Below are 22392 nucleotides of genomic sequence, written 5' to 3' on the forward strand. Positions count from 1 at the left end.
CACCCAGCTCCAGGGATCTGTTGAAGAGCTGAGTGAAGATGGGAGCCAGTTGATCTGCACAGGCCCACAGACAGGAGGGGGACACTCTGTCTGGGCCCGGAGCTTTCCTGGTTTCCTGCCTCCGGAGCAACCGGGTCACTTCTCCCTCGCTGATCCGGAGTGATTGTGAGTCAGGGGGGCTGGGGGGGGGGGGGGGGGTGAGGTGGGTGCTGCAGTGCCAGGATAAGTGTTGGTGGGTGGTGGGGGAGGGAGGGCAGGAAGGGGAGCTGCAGAGAGGTGAGGGACGGGTGTGAAGTGGTCCTTCTCAAATCTGCAGTAGAAGGTGTTGAGTTTGTCAGCCAGGGCTTTGTTAGCTTCAGCAGTGGGGGAAGGGCGAGTCCTGTAGTTGGTGATCTCCTGCAGGCCTCTCCACACTGTTGCTGGATCGTTAGCTGAGAAGTTGTCCCTCAGCTTTTCAGAGTAGCGCTTCTTGGCCACTCTGATCTCCTTTGTCAGTGTGTTTCTGGCCTGTCTGTACAGGGCTCTGTCTCCACTCCTGTAGGCATCCTCCTTGGCATGACGAAGGTGGCTGAGTTTTGGGGTGAACCAGGGTTTATTGTTGTTATATGTGCGAAATGATTTGGTTGGCACACATACATCTTCACAAAAACTGATGTAGGATGTCACAGTGTCTGTCAGTTCGTTGAGGCTAGTAGCTGCAGCTTCAAAAACACTCCAGTTGGTGGTGTCAAAACAGTCCTGGAGGTCCTGCTTGGCCTCACTGGTCCACTTCTTCACTGTCCTAACTACAGGCTTAGCAGATTTTAGTTTCTGCCTGTAGGTTGGAATAAGGTGGACCAGGTAGTGGTCAGAGTGTCCCAAAGCTGCACGGGGAACAGAGCGATAAGCATTCTTGAGAGTGGTGTAGCAATGGTCCAGAGTGTTATTAGTATCCCTGACTGCTCCGCGACGCGGTCCGCGCGCAGCAGCTGGAAGCCTGGCAGGTACAGACCGCTGTCCGGGATAGAGTCACAGAGCCAGCTTTCCGTGAAGCAAAGAGCCGCAGAATGCGCAAAGTCTCTGTTGGTCCTGATCATGAGAAGCAGCTCGTCCATTTTGTTGGGCAGAGAGCGGACATTGGCGAGATGTATAGCAGGGAGCGCGGTGCGAAAGCCCCGCTGTCTTAGCTTCACAAGTGCGCCGGCTCGCTTACCGCGTCTACGTCTCCTCCACAGCCCGTAGAGCGCTGCCGCTCCGCCAACAAAAAGTTCTGAGAAATTGGCCGGGTCCAAATAAAAAGTTGGGGAAGAGTTCGAAGTGAGCTTCCCAATGTTTAGGAGCTCATCCCTACTATAGGTGATGAGATTTGAGTACGCAGGTACGCAAAAAAATACAAAAACTACACAAAGGACTAGAGAGCGCAGTACCGAGGCCGCCATCCGCGGTGCCATCTTGAAGGCTTGTTGTTATATCAGTAAGATTAAGAACATTCTGTCGCAGAGTGATGCTGAAAAATTAGTCCATGCTTTTGTTACTTCTAGGCTGGACTACTGTAATTCCCTATTATCAGGATGTCCAGTTAACTCTCTAAAAAGCCTCCAGCTGATCCAAAATGCTGCAGCGAGAGTACTGACTGGAATTAGCAAGAGAGATCATATTACTCCTGTACTAACTTCTCTTCATTGGCTTCCTGTAAAATCCAGAATTGATTTTCAAATCCTTCTCCTTACATATAAGGCCCTCAATGACCAGGCTCCTTCATATCTCACAGAGCTGATAGAACCATATTATCCCAACAGGTTGCTTCGTTCCCAGAATGCAGGTTTGCTTATGGTTCCCAAAATCTCTAACAGTAGAATGGGAGGCCGAGCCTTTAGCTATCAGGCCCCTCTCCTGTGGAACCAGCTGCCAGATTGGGTTCGGGAAGCAGACACCCTCTCTAATTTTAAAACTAAGCTTAAAACCTTGTTTGACAAAGGTTATAATTAGTTGTAATTACAGTCCTAGTTATTTATTAAACTTATAGTTAGTCACAATTATCTCTATAGACACCGTTACAGTTAAGGATATAGCCCTTAGAAGGGCTGAACCTTCTAAGGGCTATAGGCAACTGAACCATCCCTTAGTTATGCTGCTATAGACTGAGGCTGCTGGGGGACATCCCATGATCTACTGCGCACTTCTTCTTCTCTCTCTTTCTCTCCTCAGACCCACTCTCAAGCCAGGTTCTGCTCAAGGTTTCTTCCTGTTAAAAGTTTTCCTTGCCACTGTCGCCTTAAATGCTTGCTCTGGGGTCAGGCTCTGGGTCTCTGTAAAGCGCTTTGAGACAATTTTGATTGTGGAAGGAGCTGTATAAATAAAATTGAATTGAATTGAATTGAAATTGAAAAAATTTGACAAAAAAAGTGAATTTTTAGTACAAACTCAAAATGTCATAAAACACGTCATACGGCCAATGAGAGGATGGGAAAGAAGAGGAGGAGAATTACTGCAGCACAGGAGGGAAAACTGTGGAACTGAAGTCTAGGTTTAAAGTAAATGAATTGAGAGAAAAAGAGTTGAGGAGCTCAGACAGGCAGATTCTGTAGGTAAGCACAGAAGGTGACACTTTTCTGAACTCACTACCTTGAGTGAAATTATTCAGATGCATCTTAATTAATGTTCATGTTAATTACCCACAAATGTAAACCAGCAGTCACAGGTTCTGTCAAAATAAGAAAAATGCTCCATCTCACTTCAGATGTTTCTCATCTGTACTCTGACTAACAGAAGTGACAAACTGCTCATGTCTTGTGTCATGAAACTGATTTTTTTCCCTTTTTCCCGGAAATGGGGATGTTGCAGCAGCTGTAGTGTGAGAGACGGCTGGTTTGAAGAAACCACGTGATAAATCATACTTCCTGTAACCGTCAGGCCTCGGCTCTCTGCATTTCTTCTTTCGTAATCAGTGACACACACATGGCGGGTACGAGGTAAGATCACATTAAATGATCTGTCAAGTTTGTCTTAATCTCTGAGTCAACAATTTCGCTTTGTCGTCTTGGTAATTTGTTTGTGTCCGTCCACAGTTTTTGCCCAAACTTTCCTGGCTGTAAACTCGTGTGTGTGTCGGCCTGCTCTCATTATCAACAGGTGCCACTTTGCTTGATAGACGCACTTAAGTTAACTGACTGATTTCATTTGTTTATTTTTCGGACACACAGATATCATGAGTCTGTGATGACAACTTCACGCTTTACATTCCGTTCTGCACATAACGTGACAGAATGATGATAAAATTTCATGCGTGGCTGAAGCTCCAGCTTCCGTTGTTTAGAGGATTTCAATTTGTTTCCTGTTGCTAAAGCTTCAGTTCTCTTCAAGTCAGTTCAGGGGGTTTGATATATGATGACAGCAGCTGGATTATTGTCTAATGTAGTTTTATCTCAAAGTCAGTTACTGAAAAGCTTCAAACCCACAGAACCTCAGATCTTTCAAGTGTCTGATTAAAATGTAATCATTTTCATTTCCAGACTCTGAAGTTGACGTCAGTGAATCATCGTCTCTGCTGAGACTTAAACTGCTCAGCAAAACTCTGCTGTTCCTGCTGTTTGTTATACTCACACTCACATATGGATGAAAGTAATAAAAGCTGTCAGGTTTTCATGAAGTGTTAAAGTCCATCAGTGCTGCAGCTTTGGACACGACAGTCTGTTTGTTGGTGTCATTTAGTTTAGCTGGGTGAGTGAGTTGTGTGTCTTTTTGTGTAACATTGTCTAAACCACCATTTACTAACATCAACAACAACCAAAAACACATGAACATGCATGATACGGATTCCAGGTCTGGAAAAGTTCAAATGCAGGACCGGGCTCTTTCAGGCCCCTGAGGGTGAAACTAACTGTACTGTGTGTGTGGTGTTCGTGAGGATCTCATTCATTTTTAATTGTGTGTGTTTGTTATGCTGAGGAAAAACGTGTAAAACTTGTAATTTTTCGTATTCTTTTGGAATCATTTTATTTTGACAGTTCTTGTCTTTGTCTGTGGCTGAAGAATTTCTCATATTTGACTGTTAGAAAAACAAAAGTTGTGCAATCACAGTGAAGCAATCGGAGCTGTGAACAGGAACCAGACAGGAAAAAGTCCCGGTCTCTGGATGTGACAGCACGTTCAAACTCACTGAGTGAAAGGTGGGAGAAGCTCACTCTGTCTGCTCGTCCTCAGGATCTCGAACCTCCAGAGCGCAGCGAAGCAGCCGCCGCCGCTGATTCAGTCTCCTCAGCGCAGCTCAGCGCAGGGAGCCGTGCAGATGCGCATTAAGAGCGCGCAGAGCTCCGGAGACCGCCTGAGTCAGTCCAAGTCCATGGTTCTGCAAGACTCTTCCACAGAACTTCCACAGAAACCCGTACGTAGACCGCAATGAGCTGCCGCCTCACAAGGATCCCGCTCAGTTTCTAACCCACGGTTTTTGTCCGCAGATCTCTCGGCACCGCAGGAATCAGTCTCAGCACAATGTCGTGGTGGCAGGAGCCGCCACGTTCGAACCACTGGTGAGAAAAGCACCACCACATTCAAACACGCAGACATGTTTTCTATTTCTTTTCAGTTTTACTTTTATTTCACTGTATAATCTAAACTCTGCCTCAGACCCCGTGTCTCCACACCCTCATCTTTTCCTTTTTTATTCTTAATATGTTTGTGCTGAGGTACACCACATTACCAACACCCCCACCCCCACCCCCATCTGGGGAACTGCACCCCAGGAAATACCTGACACATACTTATCTTCAAATAATAATCACACAGGTACATCCCTGAGGTACAGACGGCAGTTGGAAAGTATATATATATATATATATATATATATATATATATATATAGGAGGGACTGGAACTGCTGAAAACAAAGAAAGAAAGATTAACAGATGAAAAAAACAACTTAATGAGGTGTTTAAAATGTTAATCTGACGACTAGAAAAGGTCTCGACATTCGTTTAAAATGACAATTTATTTAAAGTTTAAAATTCATGTTTAAACATCAGGCAGAGGCCGCATGCAGAGAGGAACACCGCTCAGTGACAGGTGTGCTAATGCTAACGGCTAACGCCGCTCACGGCTAACGCCGCTCACGGCTAACGACGCCACTCACGGCTAACTGTAAAAGATAAAACTAAACAATCGCACAACAAAGGTTAAACTGAGCAAAGTAAACTGCACAGGTGAAACTGAAAAAAGGAGGAGGGAAAAGAGAACAATCGCAGGACAACTCACCACAGGATGTCCAACACTGGACACTGCACACCAGCAGGGACAGAGCAGGAGGCAGAGGGACAGACAGAGAGACACAGGTGTCTTATTTAGCCTGGACCATGGGATGATTCCACCACATATTCATCATTTAAACTTAAATATTCACAGAGAATTAAAGAGACTCAAATGGTTTTCATCCAAAAACCTTTTTAATGTGTGTGTGTGTGTGTGTTTCCAGGTGGAGTTGAAAGGTGAACACCTCAATGTGGCTAAAATCTCAGACAGTGGTAAAAAGCAAAGGAAGAACTGGACTTCGATGTGGACCATGCTGACCTCAGACCAGCTGCTGTTTTACAAAGACAAACAGCAGGAAACTGCTCTGGTACGAAACCAGATCTCAGATCTGCTCCCACTCTGTCTCTCTTTTATCTGTTCTGTCTCTTCTTCGTCTCCACTGCACCTCTGTCCTGAAAGAGGGACAAAGGTTAAACGGAGCAAAGTAAGTAAGAGGGAGTCCGGTCTGGTGGACTGACCATGACAGGCCAGAGTCCGCTTGGACTCATTTGTTCTGTTTCAAGTACAAAGGTGAATTTTTAGTCATGGTCCAAAACACATCCTCTGTATTTACTGTCCTCTCTTCTTTGTCTCAGCTTGATCTGTAGTTAGTCTTTGTCCCTTTAGACAGATGAGAATCCGTAAATAAGACAATGGACCTCACTGTTGGACCTCTGCGTCTACATCTTCATGTCTTCATTGTCTCTGTGTCTCTCTCAGAAACCAGGAGGTAAGACCGACGTGGTCCAGCTGTGTGGAGCTGTTGTCGACTGGACAACAGAGAAATCCAGCAGGAAAAATGTCTTCCAGGTAACAGACAGACACAAACCGGCCTCACAAACCCGTCTCTGCCTTCAACTCACCATTTTTATCTGTTCACAACAGATCACAACAAACACAGGAAGTGAGTACCTCCTTCAGTCTGAGAGTTCATCCACCGCCAGCATATGGTTCCACGCCGTCAGGAAGGCTGTCAACTCTTCAGTAAGAACTCACTTCCTGTAGAACTGGCCATTTATTACCGGAGTCTCGATCTGTCCTGTGATTGGCTGTAACTCTTTCTCTGCTCAGACTAAAGCAGACGGAGGTTGTCCCCTGCGGAGGTCCAACAGCACCGAGTGCCTGCCCAGACACAGCTCGCTGCCTGGCTACGGCTCAGCCTCCCCCAGCACCAAGCAACGCAACCCGGTTCACAGGCGCTCCATCAGTGAGTGACTGTTAGAGAGCCAGATGTGTCCCTCAAACACAGGACGTGTCTCGATCAGGACTCACTTCATGTCCATGTTTTCTGCAGACATGTTCGGCAGCTCCAAGCTGAAGCACAGTACGTCAGACAGCGCCGACAAGAACGGAGTGAAGAACAGGCTGAAAAAGTTCATCATCAGACGTCCGTCCATGAAGACGCTACAGGAGAAAGGCCTCATCAAAGGTTCCCGTCTCTTCTTTGTGTGTTTAACTTGTGAACTCTCAGATGCAGCTGCTGCTGCAGGTCTGCAGTGAATCTTTCAACAACCTTCTCAGCAAATGATCAGGCAGCCAGTTTGTTTTCAGTAGGTTTCACAATGATTTGAATAAACTTTGGACCATCATCATCATCATCATCATCATCAGCTCAGAGGTTTAAATACTGGACTTAATGTATTTAGGTTTTGATGAAATTCACCTTTAATGAAACAGTGATGTCTGAAGGAATTCTAACTGTGATGTTTGATCGTCTCAGACCGAGTATTCGGCTGCCAGCTGTCGACACTCTGCGAGCGGGAAGGAACCACGGTGCCAAAGTTCATTCAGATGTGTTTGGATGCGGTTGATAAACGAGGTACGTTCGCTAATGGCTGCTGATGAGAGAACGATATACCCTGTCCCTGTCACGTCACGACGTATGGATCCTCCCACATCAGTGTGTGTGTGTTTCCTGTTTCTGTTTGTGTGTTCAGGTCTGGAGGTTGATGGGATCTACAGAGTCAGTGGAAATCTGGCCACAATCCAGAAACTGCGCTTCATCGTCGACCAAGGTGCACAAACCTCTTCGTCTCTGCTTCAGCACCAGTGTCACTTCCTGTTCTGAGTTTAGTGAAACACTGTAATCCGATCAGATCACCTGAGCTTCGAGGTGTGTGTGGGTGTAAACATTAATAAATTACCGTGTGTCTGTTTGGACCAGAGGACGATCTGGACCTGGACCACAGTCAGTGGGAGGACATCCATGTGGTCACAGGAGCCCTCAAGTTGTTTTTCCGTGAGCTGCCGGAGCCGCTGTTCCCCTTCAGGTTCTTCCAGCCTTTCGTGGAAGCCGTCAGTGAGTACAAACACACAGAGCGAATAACTACGACGAGAAACCGTGACACTGAAACATCAGGATTTTTATTCTAATTCTTCCTGTGACAGTTACATGTACAGGACGCGTCTGTTAGAAATCCTGTATCGTCCTGTTCAGAAAAGCTTTAGAAAAATTACACTGACATACAAACATGAACACACCAAAGCAGCAGGAAGTGAACCCTTCTGTGGAGGACGCACAGTTTGAAACTCGGGGGGGCTTCATTCAGCTCTCTGGCAGAGGTCTCTGTAGCTCAAACCCTGAAGCCTAAAATTTACGCCACAGTCCTGGACAGGAGGCTCCGAGTGTCGACCTGTGGATCCAGAAAGAGCTGGACTCTGTCCTGGTCAGGAAACAGAGATCCTGTTTACGTGACCTGAGCAAGAGCAGCGTGTCTTCTCGGCAGATAAAGACATTTCCGAGCTGTCCTCTGTCCACAGGTGTCTACAGCATTTCAGGGTGCGGCCAGTTTGGAACCCTGAGAATCACTTCTCTACGTTTAGCAGATGATGTGTTTCTGTTGGCTTCATCATACCCAAAGCTTGCACTGGGACGGTCTGCAGCGTTCCCACCCAGCTGAGAGTGAGTTGCTCAGGTGGTTCTGATGCTTCTGATCACGGTGAATCCTGGGCGCCTTCCATTGGAGACGTTCCAGGCATTTCCAACTGTTGGGAGACTCCAGGGAAGACCCAGAACATGAAGGACAAATTATAAATCTCATCTGGCCTGGGAAAATCTCTGGGCTTCCACGCTGCTGTGGACAGGGACATCTGGACTCAGACTGCTGCTGAGACCTGACTGTGGATAGGTAGCGAGGAAAACGGCAGGAAAAAGACTGAGATTGAGACAAAACAAAACACACTGACAAACATCACGTTCATCAACATACAACACTACAATATTTAACTGTGACTTAAAGCATCGTAAAGTTTGGACTGAAAACTACGACACTGCACACGTTAGCCTGCGATGCTACACACTGATCAAACCTCTGCCTCCCTTTGAACAGAGATCAAAGAATCCAAACACAAAATCCAGACTGTGAAGAAACTGATCCAGCAGCTGCCCAAACCCAACCAGGACACCATGAAGCTGCTGTTCAGTCACCTGCACAGGTACGTCCACCGTTCACCTGAGCTCTCTGCTCTGTTCAAAACAATTAAATCAACGTACTGTTCCCATCACACCTGATATACAGGTGGTCAGCAAGCGCAGGTAAACGGCCAATGAAACCCCGAGGTGAAGAAAGACAAACGTCTCTGAATTAGCATAAAAATGTTACTGAGTGACACTGGCAGCAATAAGTGCTAACGTTAGCCATCAGGCTAACAACAGATGCTAACGCTTTATGTAAATACACAGGAGCATGACGTCGTTTTGCTAGCACATTCGGACGTTAGCATAAAACACTTCTTAGATTAGCAGTAGCAGTACCTACATTAGCATGTTTGCATTCATGCTAACATGCTAATGTAGCTACCACTAATGCGAACGCGTGCAAAAACAGACTGTTCCTGTTTATAGAAAATAAATCGAAGACACTTCAACAGTTACTTTCATCCGCTAAACACCTGAAACTTAAAGCCGCTGCTTTCGAAGGCGTGGAGGAAAAGCGTGGAACACGAGGGAATCTTCGCCGTGTCCGTCTGTCAGCTACCCACAATGCACAGCGCGTCTCTTACAAGCCTTCAAAATAAAGGTCAATCATGAATTATAGCATTTTTTTTCTTTCAGCTGTAAATAATTTTTTTTAACACTAAATAAATAAATTATGAACTTTATTAATTCAAAAAAACTAAATTAAAGGGAAATTCACATATTTAAGCAGAGGGCAGAACAATCCAGTACACAACAAACACTATAAGCTAACAGGCTAGTATGGTTTTTTTTTTTTATTGTTAAGATCTAATTTTTAACAATTAAAACTTTTCATTCAGAGGAACCACAGGGCGATAATCACGGTTAATGAGCAGCAGCAGAGTCCTTCCAGTTGCTGACTGAGCGTTTGATCACATAATCTAAAGATGACAGACAAATAATACATGATTGTTTCATTTCCTGTTATTTCCTTTCCACGTTAAAGTGAAAAAACTCTCCCTCAAACATTAGTTTAGAGTTTGTATTTTGACAGAATAAAAACTCTGGTTTGTAATTTTCCAAAGTTAAACTGAATGCTTTGTTCCTGTGGCTCGTACAGACTCATCATGCTGCGCGTGCTGTTTTTCAGAGTTCTGGCCTTTTCCAGGAAGAACCTGATGTCCACTCAGGGCATCGGTATCGTGTTTGGCCCAACGCTGATGTGGCCTGAGTTGGACGCAGGAAACATGGCGGTCAATATGGTCTACCAGAACCAGATCGTGGAGTTCATCCTCATTGAAAGCCAAGAGATCTTCAACCTGGACAGGAAGTAAACGGTCCTGACGTGGATTGGATCGTCTGTCACACATTTACACATCCAAGCTGAAAAAATTACCAAATTACTGTAGATGTTTCATTGTTTTAGGAGAAAAGAGACGCAGCAGGTGATCGGGCTGGACTGTACAAAATAAACGGATGGATTCTGGTCCCAACATATTCTGAAGATCATTTTTTAATTTAATCCAAAATGGATCAACTATTGCTTCAAATGCCGGGGACTGAACTCGGATATGTGTGGAGTGACCACTGTCGCCACCGGCCGAACAAGTTCAGATGAAAACCTTAAAGTTTGAAACATCCCAAATTACAGTTTATGTACAGAACATTTATATTATGCAACAGTATACACACATATATACACTCAGATGTGAATATATACACACACAGCAGCCATTTTATTAGAGTAAACCTGTTCAACTGCTTGTTAACACATATATCTACTCAACCAATCACGCAGCAGCACCTCAGCGCATTTAGGCTCGAAGACACGATCAACTCGAGCTGAAGCTCGAGCATCAGAACGAAGCGGAAACGCGAAGTGACTCTGAACGTGGTTCCTGCTGCCGAGCTGCTCTGAGTGTTTCAGAAGCGAGCAGCAGAGAACACACCGGGTGCTGGTCCTGTCCGCTGAGAACAGGGCGCTGGGGACAGGACGCTGAGGCTACAGTTCACACGAGCTCACAAACTGGACAATAACCAACCAAGTTGCCTGGTCTGACGAGTCTCGGGTTCTGCTGTGACATTCGGACGGCAGGATCAGAGTTTGATGTAAACAACATGAAACAACATGTTGCTGCTGACCGTGTCCGTCTCTTTATGTCCACAGTGTACCTGTCCTCTGATGGACGATTCCAGCAGGATAACTGGTTTCTTGGCAGTGAGTTCACTGACTGGACTCAGACGTGTCCACAGGCAGAGTCCAGCTGCCCATTACTCAGCTTTAAAGATGGTGAATGATTTTGTGTGTGATGTCATTTCTAATATAATTTCTAATATTCTGAACTCAGCCACAGATTCTAAAGGTGTCAGACCCACCTGCACCTTTTTTCTATACATATTTTTATTTACTTTTTGTTGTGTGAATTTTACATTTTTACAGTTGTTGTGTTTGTTTCATCATTCAAAGCCACAAAATAAACCAAGTATGACACATTTATAGTTTTAGGTTTATTACAGAATGAAAATCTCCAGCTGTTCATTTTCTTTTTCTGCTTTTCCTAATGAAAGATCTTTATCATCTGCAGGAACTGAATCCCTCGCTCCTCCTGACGCTTCTCTCGTTGGCGGGTGTCAAACTTTTTAAAACTCGACTGTAGCTTTTCATTTCACTCAGATAAAGTTTACATCAAAACATTTAGCAACATCACCGGCACTGAACCACGTCGACACTTTAACTCCGAGTTCACACTGATGTCGGTGGACGCACCGTAACATCTGAGCACTGGTTTTAAATCTGTGTGCAGGTCAAACATGTTCCGAGCTTCATCAGCAGCTTCGCTGACAAACTCAGTTTATACTGTTCAGTTACAGTAATGTGCTTCTAGTGGCTGACAGACGCTGCAGCACACAGCCGTCAGCTGACACTGCACATTTATATCTCAGCTAATAATTAGAATATTAATATTAATAATAATAATACTGTGCAAAAGTCTAACCAGGAATCACGGAGCGTTTGGTTTGTTGGCAGTGAAGTGAGCTGCGTGTTACTGTGCACACAACGCACTGCAGCAGTTTAATAACACACAGACACACACTGCTGCTCCTCCGACTCACAACGCTCACAACGACACGGCAGGTCAACACGTTTTACTCTGTACAGATACTCCACGCGTGTGGAAACACCCGGTGAGCAGCTGACGAACACACATGAATATTTTTTTTTTTAAATTTCCTTAAATAAAATATAAAAATAAAAACTTCAGAAATAACTGAAATATTTAATTTGATAAAACTTTCAGCACAGGAACAAACGAAACATGATGAAGATCAAAAATAAGAACAGAAACGATTCACGTCTATAAAACAGGCTCAAACCAAACTGTGTCCTCAGACAAAATATTAATGTTAACGACTAAGTTGTGTTTGTATTTTGTTTGTGTATTTGTTCCGTCTTCATTTAAACATATAAACACGGCTTATGAATTTGACTTTGTACGTGTTAGTGCAACAGGAACGGCAAATAAATCAAGTTCACAGGAAAAATTCTATGTTGAGGTAAAGTAAAACTATTCTTTGCAAAGGAATTTAATATGATTTATTTTCCAAGAAAAAGTTTAAATTTGTAATTTCACTTCGTTTTTTTCTTTTTGTTTAGAACTTTACTCCTGACGTCAAATTAAAGTTCTGTCTAATTATTTAACTTCCTGTGCGTTCTCACGTTAGAGACCGAATTAAGTTTAAAGCTGAAATCAGATCTGAAGAATTGAAAGTTGCCGAGTCAGTCTGCTGACGTTAAAATATTATCTGACTCATTCACAATGTGACTCAGCTGATCCCATCAGACAGACTCGGAGCACCAGAGTCAGAAAAAGAACACAGAGAGGGAAGAAAGCACTTGTTGGCTGTTAAGGTGGAATGGCTGTTAAGGTGGAAAGGAGTCTGGTTCCAATAAAGGCAGAGTGGTGAGAGAGCGCTCAGAAATCCAAACAAAACGGATCCAGTGGTCTGTTCCCTGTGAAGACAGGAAGTGATAAAGCTTTATTTACACAGACTGATGTTAACAAAACATCACTAGTTGCTCTTGTTGTGGTTGCTGTGGTTATGGTTGCTGTGGTTGCTGTGGTTGCCACTCACCTGCACCTTACTTGGTGTAGCTCTGATGGGGTTGTTGCTGGAGCGGTTGCTGAGACGACTGCTGTCGGGAGGAGTGGTGACGCGGACTACTTGCTGCCCCGCCTCCTCTGATGGTCAGTCTGATGGACGGAGACGAGGATGGGTGCTGATGCCCGGCTCTGATTGGCTTGGCTGCGTGGAGACAGGAAACAGGAGTCAGCTGTTCAAGCTGGCTTCTTCAGACATGAACCAGACGCGGTGTGACACGCCGACCGGCGGCTGTGGGCTGTAACCAAACGTTCCTCACCTATCTGAGCGGAGTGTCCTCTCCTGGAGACGTTCTTGGAGCGAACGGCTTCTTTGATGCGGTCCACTTCCTGTTGGTATCGCTTGCGGTCTCTCAGAGCCGACTCCTTGGCATCCCTCAGCGCGGCTTCCAGAGCTTTCACTCGCTCTGCCGTGGCCCGAAGACGCTTTTCCAGCTTTGGCAGCTCGCAGCGAAGGTCTGCGTTGTCCCGCACCAGCTACAGGACACAAAGAGTTAAACCGACTGAGGACTGTGACGTGTCCTGCATCAGACACTCGGAGTTCAGACCCGGGTTGTCGCTCCAGCGCTGAGAGGACCAACGGGACTGTGGAGGACGGGGAACTGTGGCAGAATCACTGACCTGTTTGTGGACTTTACTCAGCTGCTCCAGGTTATTTTCTAAGAAGACGATCCTCTGTCTCTGAGCCAGGCTGCCTCCGGCCTCGTCGCTGTCGTTCTCCAAACTCTGTTTAAACAAAGAACAAGAAAACCTCAGCACCGACATTCTGGTTCCTCTCTGAGCGCTCGCCAAAGACTCAGACGTGTCCTCACGTTCTTCACTCGAGCGCCGATGTCCTGGATGAAGAGTTTGCGGAGGTCACTCAGCGTCTGCAGCTCTTTGGCCTGTGGGATGAAACAGCATCGTTCAGCTGGTCTCAGATCTGTCGCTGCTGCACAGACATGATGAATGTGGGAAAAAAGACATGCATGTACCACTGTCTCCTCCAGACCCTTCAGGTCCTCTTTGGCCTGTTCTCGCTTCTCATTCAGGAACCTGAATCACACAGAGAGACTGAGTCTAAAAACCCAGACGGCAGCAGGTGGACGGAAACAATCAGATGTTCATGTGAGAGACGTGTGTCAGGATGTTTGGTGCTGGGTGTACGGTGGGGACAGAGGGACAAACTCACAGCAGCTTCTGCAGTTTCTGCTCTTTGTTCTGGTCGTCAGCCTTCAGCCTGTCGAGGTCGGACTGAAGCTTCCTGTTCTCCAGCTGAAGAACCTGATTCACACTGAGAAGACCACGTTTCACACAGCGACGTTACATTCCTGCTCCGCAGCAAACAAACCATCAGCGACTCATCGATAATCAATAATTAACAACGTACTCTTTGAGCCGGTCGGCGTCCCTCCGTCTCTGCTCGATCTCGTCCCGGAGTCGACTCAGCTGCTTCTGATGAATTTCTCTGTGGTTCTCCATCTGTTCCTCGAGAGTTCTCTGCAGAACACGAAGCTGCTTCGTTAGCCCGCCGCAGGAACTCCTTCAGTTCTGCGTCTTCACGTCCCCACAGAAGAAGTGGGGACGCTGCTCTTTCACTCACAAACTTCAGTTCACATAAAATAATATTTTCATATATATATATATATATATATATATATTTCATATCTAGAGTTGAAAGTCAAATCCACACTGTGTCTGTGTCCGTCTGTCTCTAAATCTTTAAATACAAACCACAGCGACGAAGACTTTGAGGAGCAGGGTGATGAAGGTGGGACGGAATAAGACAGACACTGGACACTGGAGGAATCGGTGTGTGGGTTTGGGGTTAGCGGGGGAGGAGGAGCCGGGGATCGAACCACCGACCTTCTGATTGGCGGACGAACTGCTGCACTACCTGTGTGACAGTTTACCTTCATGTCAACAGCGTCCTTCAGTCTGCTCATGTGTTCCTTCTCTTTGTCCATCACCGTCACCTCATGCATTTTACCTGCACACACACACACACACACACACCTGTTATCATCTGTGAGCGGTTGAACTGTGTTTGATGTTAACAGCCAATCAGAGAGAAGTGTCTCCCGTAACCGTGGTGATGCTGTCTGACCCTGAGCCTGCAGTTTGGCGACCTCCTCCGTCAGAGCATCCTGACTCTCCTCCAGCTGCCTCTTCTTCTGCTCCACCCTCTGGAGGTCATCTGTCAGAGATGCCATCTTCGCCTGGAGCTGCACAACAACAACACAAATAAAGCAAACACATCAGTGTACTGGGTATTTAATGCAACAACACCATCAACAAAAAAACAATCAAATGCTTTTTATTCTAAAAAGCTACGAGTCGTACTTCCTGTTCTGAGACATCTGACAAATACCCAGGTGTTATTTTTACCTGGCAAATGAGCAGTGGACAGGTGTGGAGCTCCTACTCCAATGTTTGGACGGTCCCTTCAATCTCTCACCTGTGAGACCAGCAGCTGAAGGGTGTTGAGCTCCTCCTCGCTGGCCACCATCCTGCTGGTGTTCTCCATCAGGTTGGCCTCCAGCTGTTTGCTGCGGCTCACCAGAGATTTGACCTCCGACTTCATCTTACTGATGTAGAGACGAGCCGTGGTGAACTCGTCCTCCATCGCTCCGCTCGTCTCCGTCATCTGCGGAGACAGACTCGGTCACTCGGGGGTTAGCGGCCATGGGTCTGACACACAGCTAGCGAGCTAAGCTTCCACCTGTGTTAAACTGGAGTGATGGACAGAGTTTGACTGTCAGGACACAAACCGAGACATAAGGTCCAAAGACGTCTGTGACCACCACGCGTTTGTTCCCGGTCTCTCAACCCGATAGAACTGACCTGAACTGAAGTAAGTGAAAGTTGGACAATGAAAGATGAGTCTGAGTCTCACAGCTTTGAGGTCGGTGGTACCGAGGACACCCCCGATGTCGCTGAGGTCTCTGAGCAGCAGGTTGAGGATCTCTGCTGATCTCTTCTTATGATGAGCGCTGAGATCCTGCAGAGTGGAAAAGTCCCTCTGAACCGTCTCCAAACTCACCTGGAAACACAGGACAGGAGCTAAACACACAGCTCAGGCAAACAGGAGGGACACTGACATCAGTCTGTCCAACTAAGTCTTCAAAGTCTCTGCTGGTAACTGTAGTTCTAGCGTGTGGGGTTCCACAGGGCTCAGCACTCTGCCCGGTTTTGTTCGGTATTATCTATGAGTCCAGGTGTAAACCGGCTCTGTGACATGTGTTCCGCCTGATGTTGGCGTCAGGTAAAACGCGATAACAGACCATGTGACGCTGAACACGTCTGGAAGATTCTCAGACATCGTGTTTCCACGTGCTGAGCTATGGAAGCTGGACTCCTGAGGTTCATCAAGAGGGATCTCAGTGTCTCCTGTCTTCATGTGTTGTCCTGACCTCATGTGCTGTGCCAGTGTGACCCTAACCCTTAGGACGGTCAACCTTCAGCCGCCTTCAAGCCCCTTAAGCAAGTCCAGCTTCCTTCGTCTAGCTCTTAGAAAAACTTGTGGACAGCTTGTGGACGACTGTGGATGGGAGTCCAACCAGTCGTCCCCAGACCCCAACATCTTCCCACCCCACCACCCTGACCCTTCTCTTGTATGTGCACTCACGGTTTTGTGCGCGAGCTCCTCATTCAGCTGTGCGTTGCAGCGGTTCTTGTCCTCCACCTCCTGGCTCTTGTGGTCGTAGTTGACAGCTAGCTCCTCCAGCGCCTGCAGCACCTCCTTCACCTCCTCTTTGGCTGAGTCACTGTCTTTCTGGAGCCGGGACACTTCCTCCTGCAGACGCTCGTAGTCCTGGCGGCTCGACGCCAACAGCTGGATGGGCGGAGCGGTTGTCAGTAGGTGGAGGGGCGGGTTATGGTTACACTCACACTCAGGTGAAACTCACCTCGTCCTGTTCGACCAGCTGCTGTTTGAATTTCTCAGCCGTCTGACTGTGCTGGTTGATCTCATCATCCTGAAACATGAAGCAGCAGATTTTACCGTCTCACAGATTTAAGCTCTGAGCTGGTCCAGATGGGACTCACCTTGTCGTCCAGCTGCTGGTACAGGTCAGTGATGAGCGTCTCGTATTGCGTCCTCTCCTCGTCAGACATAGGGACGGAGGGCAGGGCCGAGCTGTCCATCACTGCCGCCGTCTCACCGCTGCTCTTCTTGTTTCTGCTGCTCAGCTGCTCCTCAACAGGTACAGACTCACCTGGGGAAAGGTTTGGGAGGGTCACCGCTAAAAACCGAGCCGTGACGCTGCTTCAACCAATCAAACGCAGGTGAGCTGGCGTCCCCAGCAGGCGGCTCTGTAACATGAATACAGACTCTCTGCTGTTCACCTTTCCTCCAGCGTTTCAGCTCGTTCTCCAGTTTCTGGATCGTGACATTCAGACTCCTGTTCTTCTCTTTCTCCTTCTCGTACTTCTTCTTCCACTCCTCCGCTGTCAACTCCAGGTTCACAGACACTGTGTTCTTTATGGTTTTAGCTCTGAAACACACAGCGTATGGTCTAAGTAACTTCATGTCTAACATTTCGCAGTGCGACCTGCTGTGAATATGACAACAAATTCTTCAATCTTCTGAACTTTTAGAGTTGGCGACTAAGTCGCTCACTAACTGGGGTCTTTTATTTTGATAAGTACCTCTGTCCAAACATGAGGGTGGACTTGGTCTCGGCCTCGTTGTACACCGATGGCGAGCAGCAAATGATGATGGTAGTTCGACAATTTCCTCCCAGAGAGTCCTGAAGGATTCGGGTCATCTTGCTGTCTCTGTACGGGACGTGGGTTTTCTACAGACAATCAATACGCAAACACAGCAACAACAACATGCTGAGTCCACACGTTTCCTACAGAGCAGAGTTAGACCGAGCAGGACCGGGCTCTGGCTGGTCTGCCTCCACTGTGATCCACCTGTGATTCTGTAAATCTACATGTCAAAATTACCGGTTTCAAAAAAAGCTACAGGAACTGTGATCAAATGAAGCAGTGATGTTCTCCAACATTAAACCGACGCAGAGACTCACCGTTCCTTCGCTCAGAGCAGCGATAACGTTCCCAAGAGCAGACAGAGACTTGTTGATGTTCTTGGCTTCGTCCAACACGGAGCCTTCCGCTCCGGTTTTACTGACCTGAACAACGACAGCATCATCATCACACGTGTCAGGGAACACGGAGTCATCCGTGTTTGATGATTTCACAGATCAAACTCAAAGTTCAATGAACACGAACCACAACTCGGCATCTGTTAATGATCAAATACAAAGTGAGTTCTTCACTGTGTTTGTGTTTATCTGTTTTTGTTTTCTGCTTTTTGGCCTTTGTAGCATTAGGGGCTAGGAGTTAGGAGTTAGGAGTTAGCAGCCGCCTGAACACAAAGCAGAAGGTTTGCTACTTTACAGTTAGAGGGAAAAGCTCCGACTCTTGCTCGTCCGTGCGATCTGGTGTTAGCGTGTAACTGGTGTTAGCGTGTTTTGTCGTGGATAGTAGCGTGTGCTTTGCTCTCCTTGTGGCAGATGCTCGCTCTGTCTACACGGCAGGATTTTCGGAGGACTTTCTGCAGCACTGTAGCCGAGGCTGCGAATCGTTTTCCACACCACAAATTCTGTCCGAAGGAATGGATACCCTGACACAAAATCCCCACAATGCCCACACAACACGGCAACTTGTTCTCACCTGTAACAGATGATCGCTGCCCAGAACTGAAACATACCACCGTACTACACTCCACCTACACACACTCCTACACTTCTAACCCCCAACCGAAGTTAGCAGGAAAACTACAAAGGCCAAAAAATACAAACACAAAAACAGAAATGGACGAGTAACAGAGCGTGACCTTCTCGCTGCCGGCGAGGTCGACCAGGTAAAGTTTCCCCGACAGCTTCGTCTCCGTCTCCACGTTCTCCTGCTTGATGTTGATCAGAAAAATGCTGTGGCTGCGAGAGCTGTGCTCGTTCATGTCTGCGGGAAGAACACAGAGGAATCACACGATCGGGCCGGACGAGCCTGGGACTGAACCACCAGACGTCCAATCAGCGGACAACCTGCGCTACGTCCTCAGCCAATCACGTTCAAGAAGAGCTAAAACCAGCTGCAGTGTGGCAGCACAGTCCCAGACTCACTGGTCACGGCGACGTGTCTGTTCGCTTTCCCCTCATCGATGACGTCCATCACCTCCTCGGGACTGGAGACAAAACGCTCCGTGCAGCCCTGAGACGAAAGCACAGTGTTACAGCGGAGCAGACGCAGCAGGACAGACGGGCTGTTTGACCACGCTACACGTCACATACCTTCACATAGGGAACCCTGTTTTTGTCCTCGTGTACGGACAAGTTTGTCTTTGACACTGAAACAGAAAATCCCGTCAGTCACAGCAGCAGCTGAACTGATGTTTAACAACATCAACATTAGAGATGTTTCATTTCTTTTACATATATTTAGAAATATATTTACCATCAAGCAAGTCTCTGATTTTGTCCAGATAGATTTCAAAATAAGAGACCTGCAGAGAGACAGAGAGAGAGAGAGAGAGAGAGAGAGAGACAGAGACAGGTTTCATTAGACACAGCAGCTGTAACATTATGCAGCAACTCTTTGGATCCAACACGAGTTTGAAATGGATCATTTCTATGTAACCAACAGAAACACACACACACAGACACACACACGGACACACACACACACGGACACACACAGACACACACACAGACACAGACACACACATTGACACAGACACACGGACACACACAGACACACACAGACACACACACACACAGACACACACACGGACACACACAGACACACGGACACACACAGACACACACACACACACACACAGACACACACACACACGGACACACACGGACACACACACACAGACACACACAGACACACAGGAAGCAGAGCAGCAGGTGAACAGTGAGCATATGGAGAGCAGGCGGGTCAGTGAACGCATCACCGGTTTCTAACAGGACGACTGATCCCAGATCAGATTGAACTCTTCGTGTTCAGGCAGAGTTTGTCTCATTTCGTCGTTTGTCTTTCTGGAAGCATCTCGGTCGTGGACTCAGACTTTTGGACGCCACCGAAAACAAACTAAATTTCTTACAATGCAGAAGAAATAAAAATGACGGCGGCGGCTGTCAGAGCCACGCCTCCTCTGACTCATCACATCACCTTGATGTGAAACTCCAAGTTTTCGTCCATCGAGTAGATGTGGTCGAAGATGTCTCTGGCAATGCGAGGAATGATTCCCATCAGTCGGGGGTCGTGCAGCTTCCCCTGCAGAAGGAAGAACGGGGACAGAACTTTAACCTGTCTCACATTCAAAGTCAAAACTTTATTCAAGTTTCACTGAAACAGAATCAGACAAACCTCCATGGTGTGAGTCTTTCCTGACGACGTCTGACCGTACGCAAAGATGGTCCCGTTATATCCACACAACACATCTGAAACACACAACACACACACCTGAAACACACAACACACACATCTGAAACACACACAAACGATGGAAAATATCTTTACAGATCTACACACACACACACACAATCAGCTGAACTGACCTCTGACGATCTGTCTGGCACAGGTGTCGTACACCTGTACCTGCTCAGTGTGCGGAGGGAGGACCGTGTCAAACACGTATGGCTTCCCCTGAAACACAGGAAACACACTGTCAAAATAAAAGTCTGTGTTTTAACAACTCTGTTCCAGGAACTCCAAACTGTCCGACACAGAACCGACGAGTTCAATGTCCCCGACTGTGCTGTGGACGTTTCCGGTCTGATCACACTGATCTGTGGACAGTGTCCACACACATTCAGGCTCAGAGCAGGACACACTGGACACAAGACTGAGCCAGGCGAGCAGACAGCAAACCCCGACCCACGAGCAGGGACACAGAGTCCAACACAAAGGGGAAATGTGGAAACAGGTAAAGCAGAAGACATGATGAGAAGTGGAAGCAGGTGTGTGGATGGGTGAGGCAGTCTGAGGACATCTGGTGGACAGCTGGATGATGGCAGGTCTGTGGAGATGAAGAGACAAACTGCAGGACGGGTTAGTTGATCTCGTGTGTTTGTTCTGAAGCTTCAGCTGAGATTCACCGACCCTGATGTTTTACTGAGACGCCTGTTGCCACGGTAACTGCATCCCAGTGGGAGAGATGACAGAACCAATCAGATGGAAGAAAGGTGATTGCTGCAGGATGATGCGAGGTGCACAGACACACAGACACACAGGATTTCTTTTTGAAAAACGGTTTAAACGTTGGAGGAACAAAGATTTAAAATCACCCCTCTGTGTTTTCAGGGTCCAGTCGATGGACAAACATTGGACACGTCTCAGGTGTCATCTGGACTCATTTAACCCTGTAAAGGGTCGAAATGTTCTGATTAAAATTCAGCACTGGGCTCAGAGTTGTTTGTTGTGTGAGGGACAGGGACAGGAGCAGGGACAGAAGCAGCTAACGACGTCTGAAGCTGCGTGATCGTTAAACCCGACCTTAGAGTTTCTGAGTGGGTCTTTTATTCTGAAAACTCTGCCAGAGCTTCTGAACCTGAAGCTCAGACAAACGTCTCGTTAGAGACGCAACGAGGACACATTCATTATGTTTGTTATAGGTACACTGTGTGTGTGTGTGTGTGTGTGTCCTCTGACTGAAACCTGAGGAATAAATGATGAACTGGAGGAAACTGGAACAGTCACGTGACCTTCACAAACCCACAGTTCAGATGTTCGTGTTTCTGCAGCGTTGGACGGAAACAGGAGACGAAGACTCGATCAGTCCGATCTGATGAAGGTTTAATACACGAGCTGCTCACGTGATGATGCGTATTGATCAACCTGTCCATTGGTCCGTTGATTATTTTCTCCATTCATTTGCATAATGAGCTTTGTTGTTTGCATAAATCTGGAATAAGCTTCAGATCAGAGGACACTGCCTCTGAGCGCGTGTCAGTCTGCGCCGCGGTCTCAGCGTCTCTGAGGGACAGACATCTGATGTATAATAAAAATTATTGTTGGTTTCAGACATAAAATAAACGTTTGTCTAAATATTTGCGAGTAAAAACACAAGAAATCACCAGAAGCACCGGTTTCAGCTGAGTCACGTTTCCGTTTGTGTCCTGATGTTTCTATTGTTGCTGCAGACGGACGGACGGATGGACAGAGGGTGTGTACTGCCCCCCACCCCCCCCACCCGGTCTCATCGGTGAAGACAGACGGCTGAAAGGTTCGGGACTCACCGCCACCACCACCGTGTCCTCTCCGTTAAATTTGGGGACGAATTTGTCTCCGCGGCTTCGCTCCGCGTCGCTCAGCGGCCTGAAGCGACACATCACCTTCACCCCGCACAGCCCGCACTCCGCCGCGTCCACCATCATCACCGCCGCCGCCGCCGCCGCCGTCCGGTAAACACGGAGCAGAAAGCCAGAAACACACCGGGGAGGACAGAGGCTCGGTCCGGTTCACCGGGTCCGGATCATCCGCCGAGTCCCTCAGGGAAACGAATCCGCTACAGGAGCCAGAGAACGGTGCTGATGAAGGTCTGAACCCGGTCAGCGTCTTTCCATCGGGACTCTGATGG

At 47.2% G+C, this 22392-nt stretch overlaps 2 protein-coding genes across 2 annotated transcripts; one reads left to right on the forward strand and one right to left on the reverse strand.

Moving 5' to 3' along the window:
• Window positions 1-2808: 2808 nt before the first annotated feature.
• arhgap15 (Rho GTPase activating protein 15) lies at window positions 2809-11149 on the forward strand. Its single transcript, XM_041058072.1, has 13 exons — window positions 2809-2951; window positions 4183-4363; window positions 4437-4508; window positions 5446-5589; window positions 5982-6071; window positions 6147-6245; window positions 6333-6468; window positions 6556-6690; window positions 6982-7080; window positions 7199-7276; window positions 7426-7560; window positions 8591-8696; window positions 9809-11149. Exons 1-13 carry the CDS (start codon window positions 2938-2940, stop codon window positions 9990-9992), a joined length of 1473 nt encoding a protein of 490 aa, XP_040914006.1. The 5' UTR covers window positions 2809-2937; the 3' UTR covers window positions 9993-11149.
• An 825-nt stretch (window positions 11150-11974) lies between these two features.
• Window positions 11975-22350, reverse strand: LOC121194296 (kinesin heavy chain-like). Its single transcript, XM_041057085.1, has 26 exons — window positions 22052-22350; window positions 20372-20459; window positions 20181-20254; window positions 19983-20087; window positions 19260-19308; window positions 19097-19152; window positions 18929-19016; window positions 18643-18767; window positions 17831-17935; window positions 17448-17596; window positions 17145-17293; window positions 16845-17014; window positions 16706-16774; window positions 16426-16632; window positions 15694-15840; window positions 15256-15444; window positions 14905-15022; window positions 14711-14787; window positions 14188-14297; window positions 13990-14091; window positions 13793-13853; window positions 13631-13702; window positions 13440-13544; window positions 13079-13295; window positions 12793-12963; window positions 11975-12670 (listed from the first exon to the last, which is right to left on the reverse strand). Exons 1-25 carry the CDS (start codon window positions 22187-22189, stop codon window positions 12800-12802), a joined length of 2934 nt encoding a protein of 977 aa, XP_040913019.1. The 5' UTR covers window positions 22190-22350; the 3' UTR covers window positions 11975-12670; window positions 12793-12799.
• Window positions 22351-22392: the final 42 nt, after the last annotated feature.

This window comes from Toxotes jaculatrix, chromosome 15, assembly GCF_017976425.1.
Source record: "Toxotes jaculatrix isolate fToxJac2 chromosome 15, fToxJac2.pri, whole genome shotgun sequence".
Lineage (NCBI taxonomy): Eukaryota > Metazoa > Chordata > Actinopteri > Toxotidae > Toxotes > Toxotes jaculatrix.

Excerpts from the sequence above, each read along its gene's own strand:
- arhgap15 (XM_041058072.1), top strand. Across the intron at positions 6,072-6,146 it reads GCAGGAAAAATGTCTTCCAG|ATCACAACAAACACAGGAAG; the intron begins GTAACAGACAGA and ends TGTTCACAACAG. Across the intron at positions 6,469-6,555 it reads GGTTCACAGGCGCTCCATCA|ACATGTTCGGCAGCTCCAAG; the intron begins GTGAGTGACTGT and ends TGTTTTCTGCAG.
- LOC121194296 (XM_041057085.1), bottom strand. The coding sequence starts at position 22,189 with ATGATGGTGGACGCGGCGGAGTGCGGGCTGTGCGGGGTGAAGGTGATG. Across the intron at positions 19,017-19,096 it reads ACAGGGTTCCCTATGTGAAG|GGCTGCACGGAGCGTTTTGT; the intron begins GTATGTGACGTG and ends CTTTCGTCTCAG. Across the intron at positions 14,298-14,710 it reads AGGACGCTGTTGACATGAAG|AGAACTCTCGAGGAACAGAT; the intron begins GTAAACTGTCAC and ends CGTGTTCTGCAG.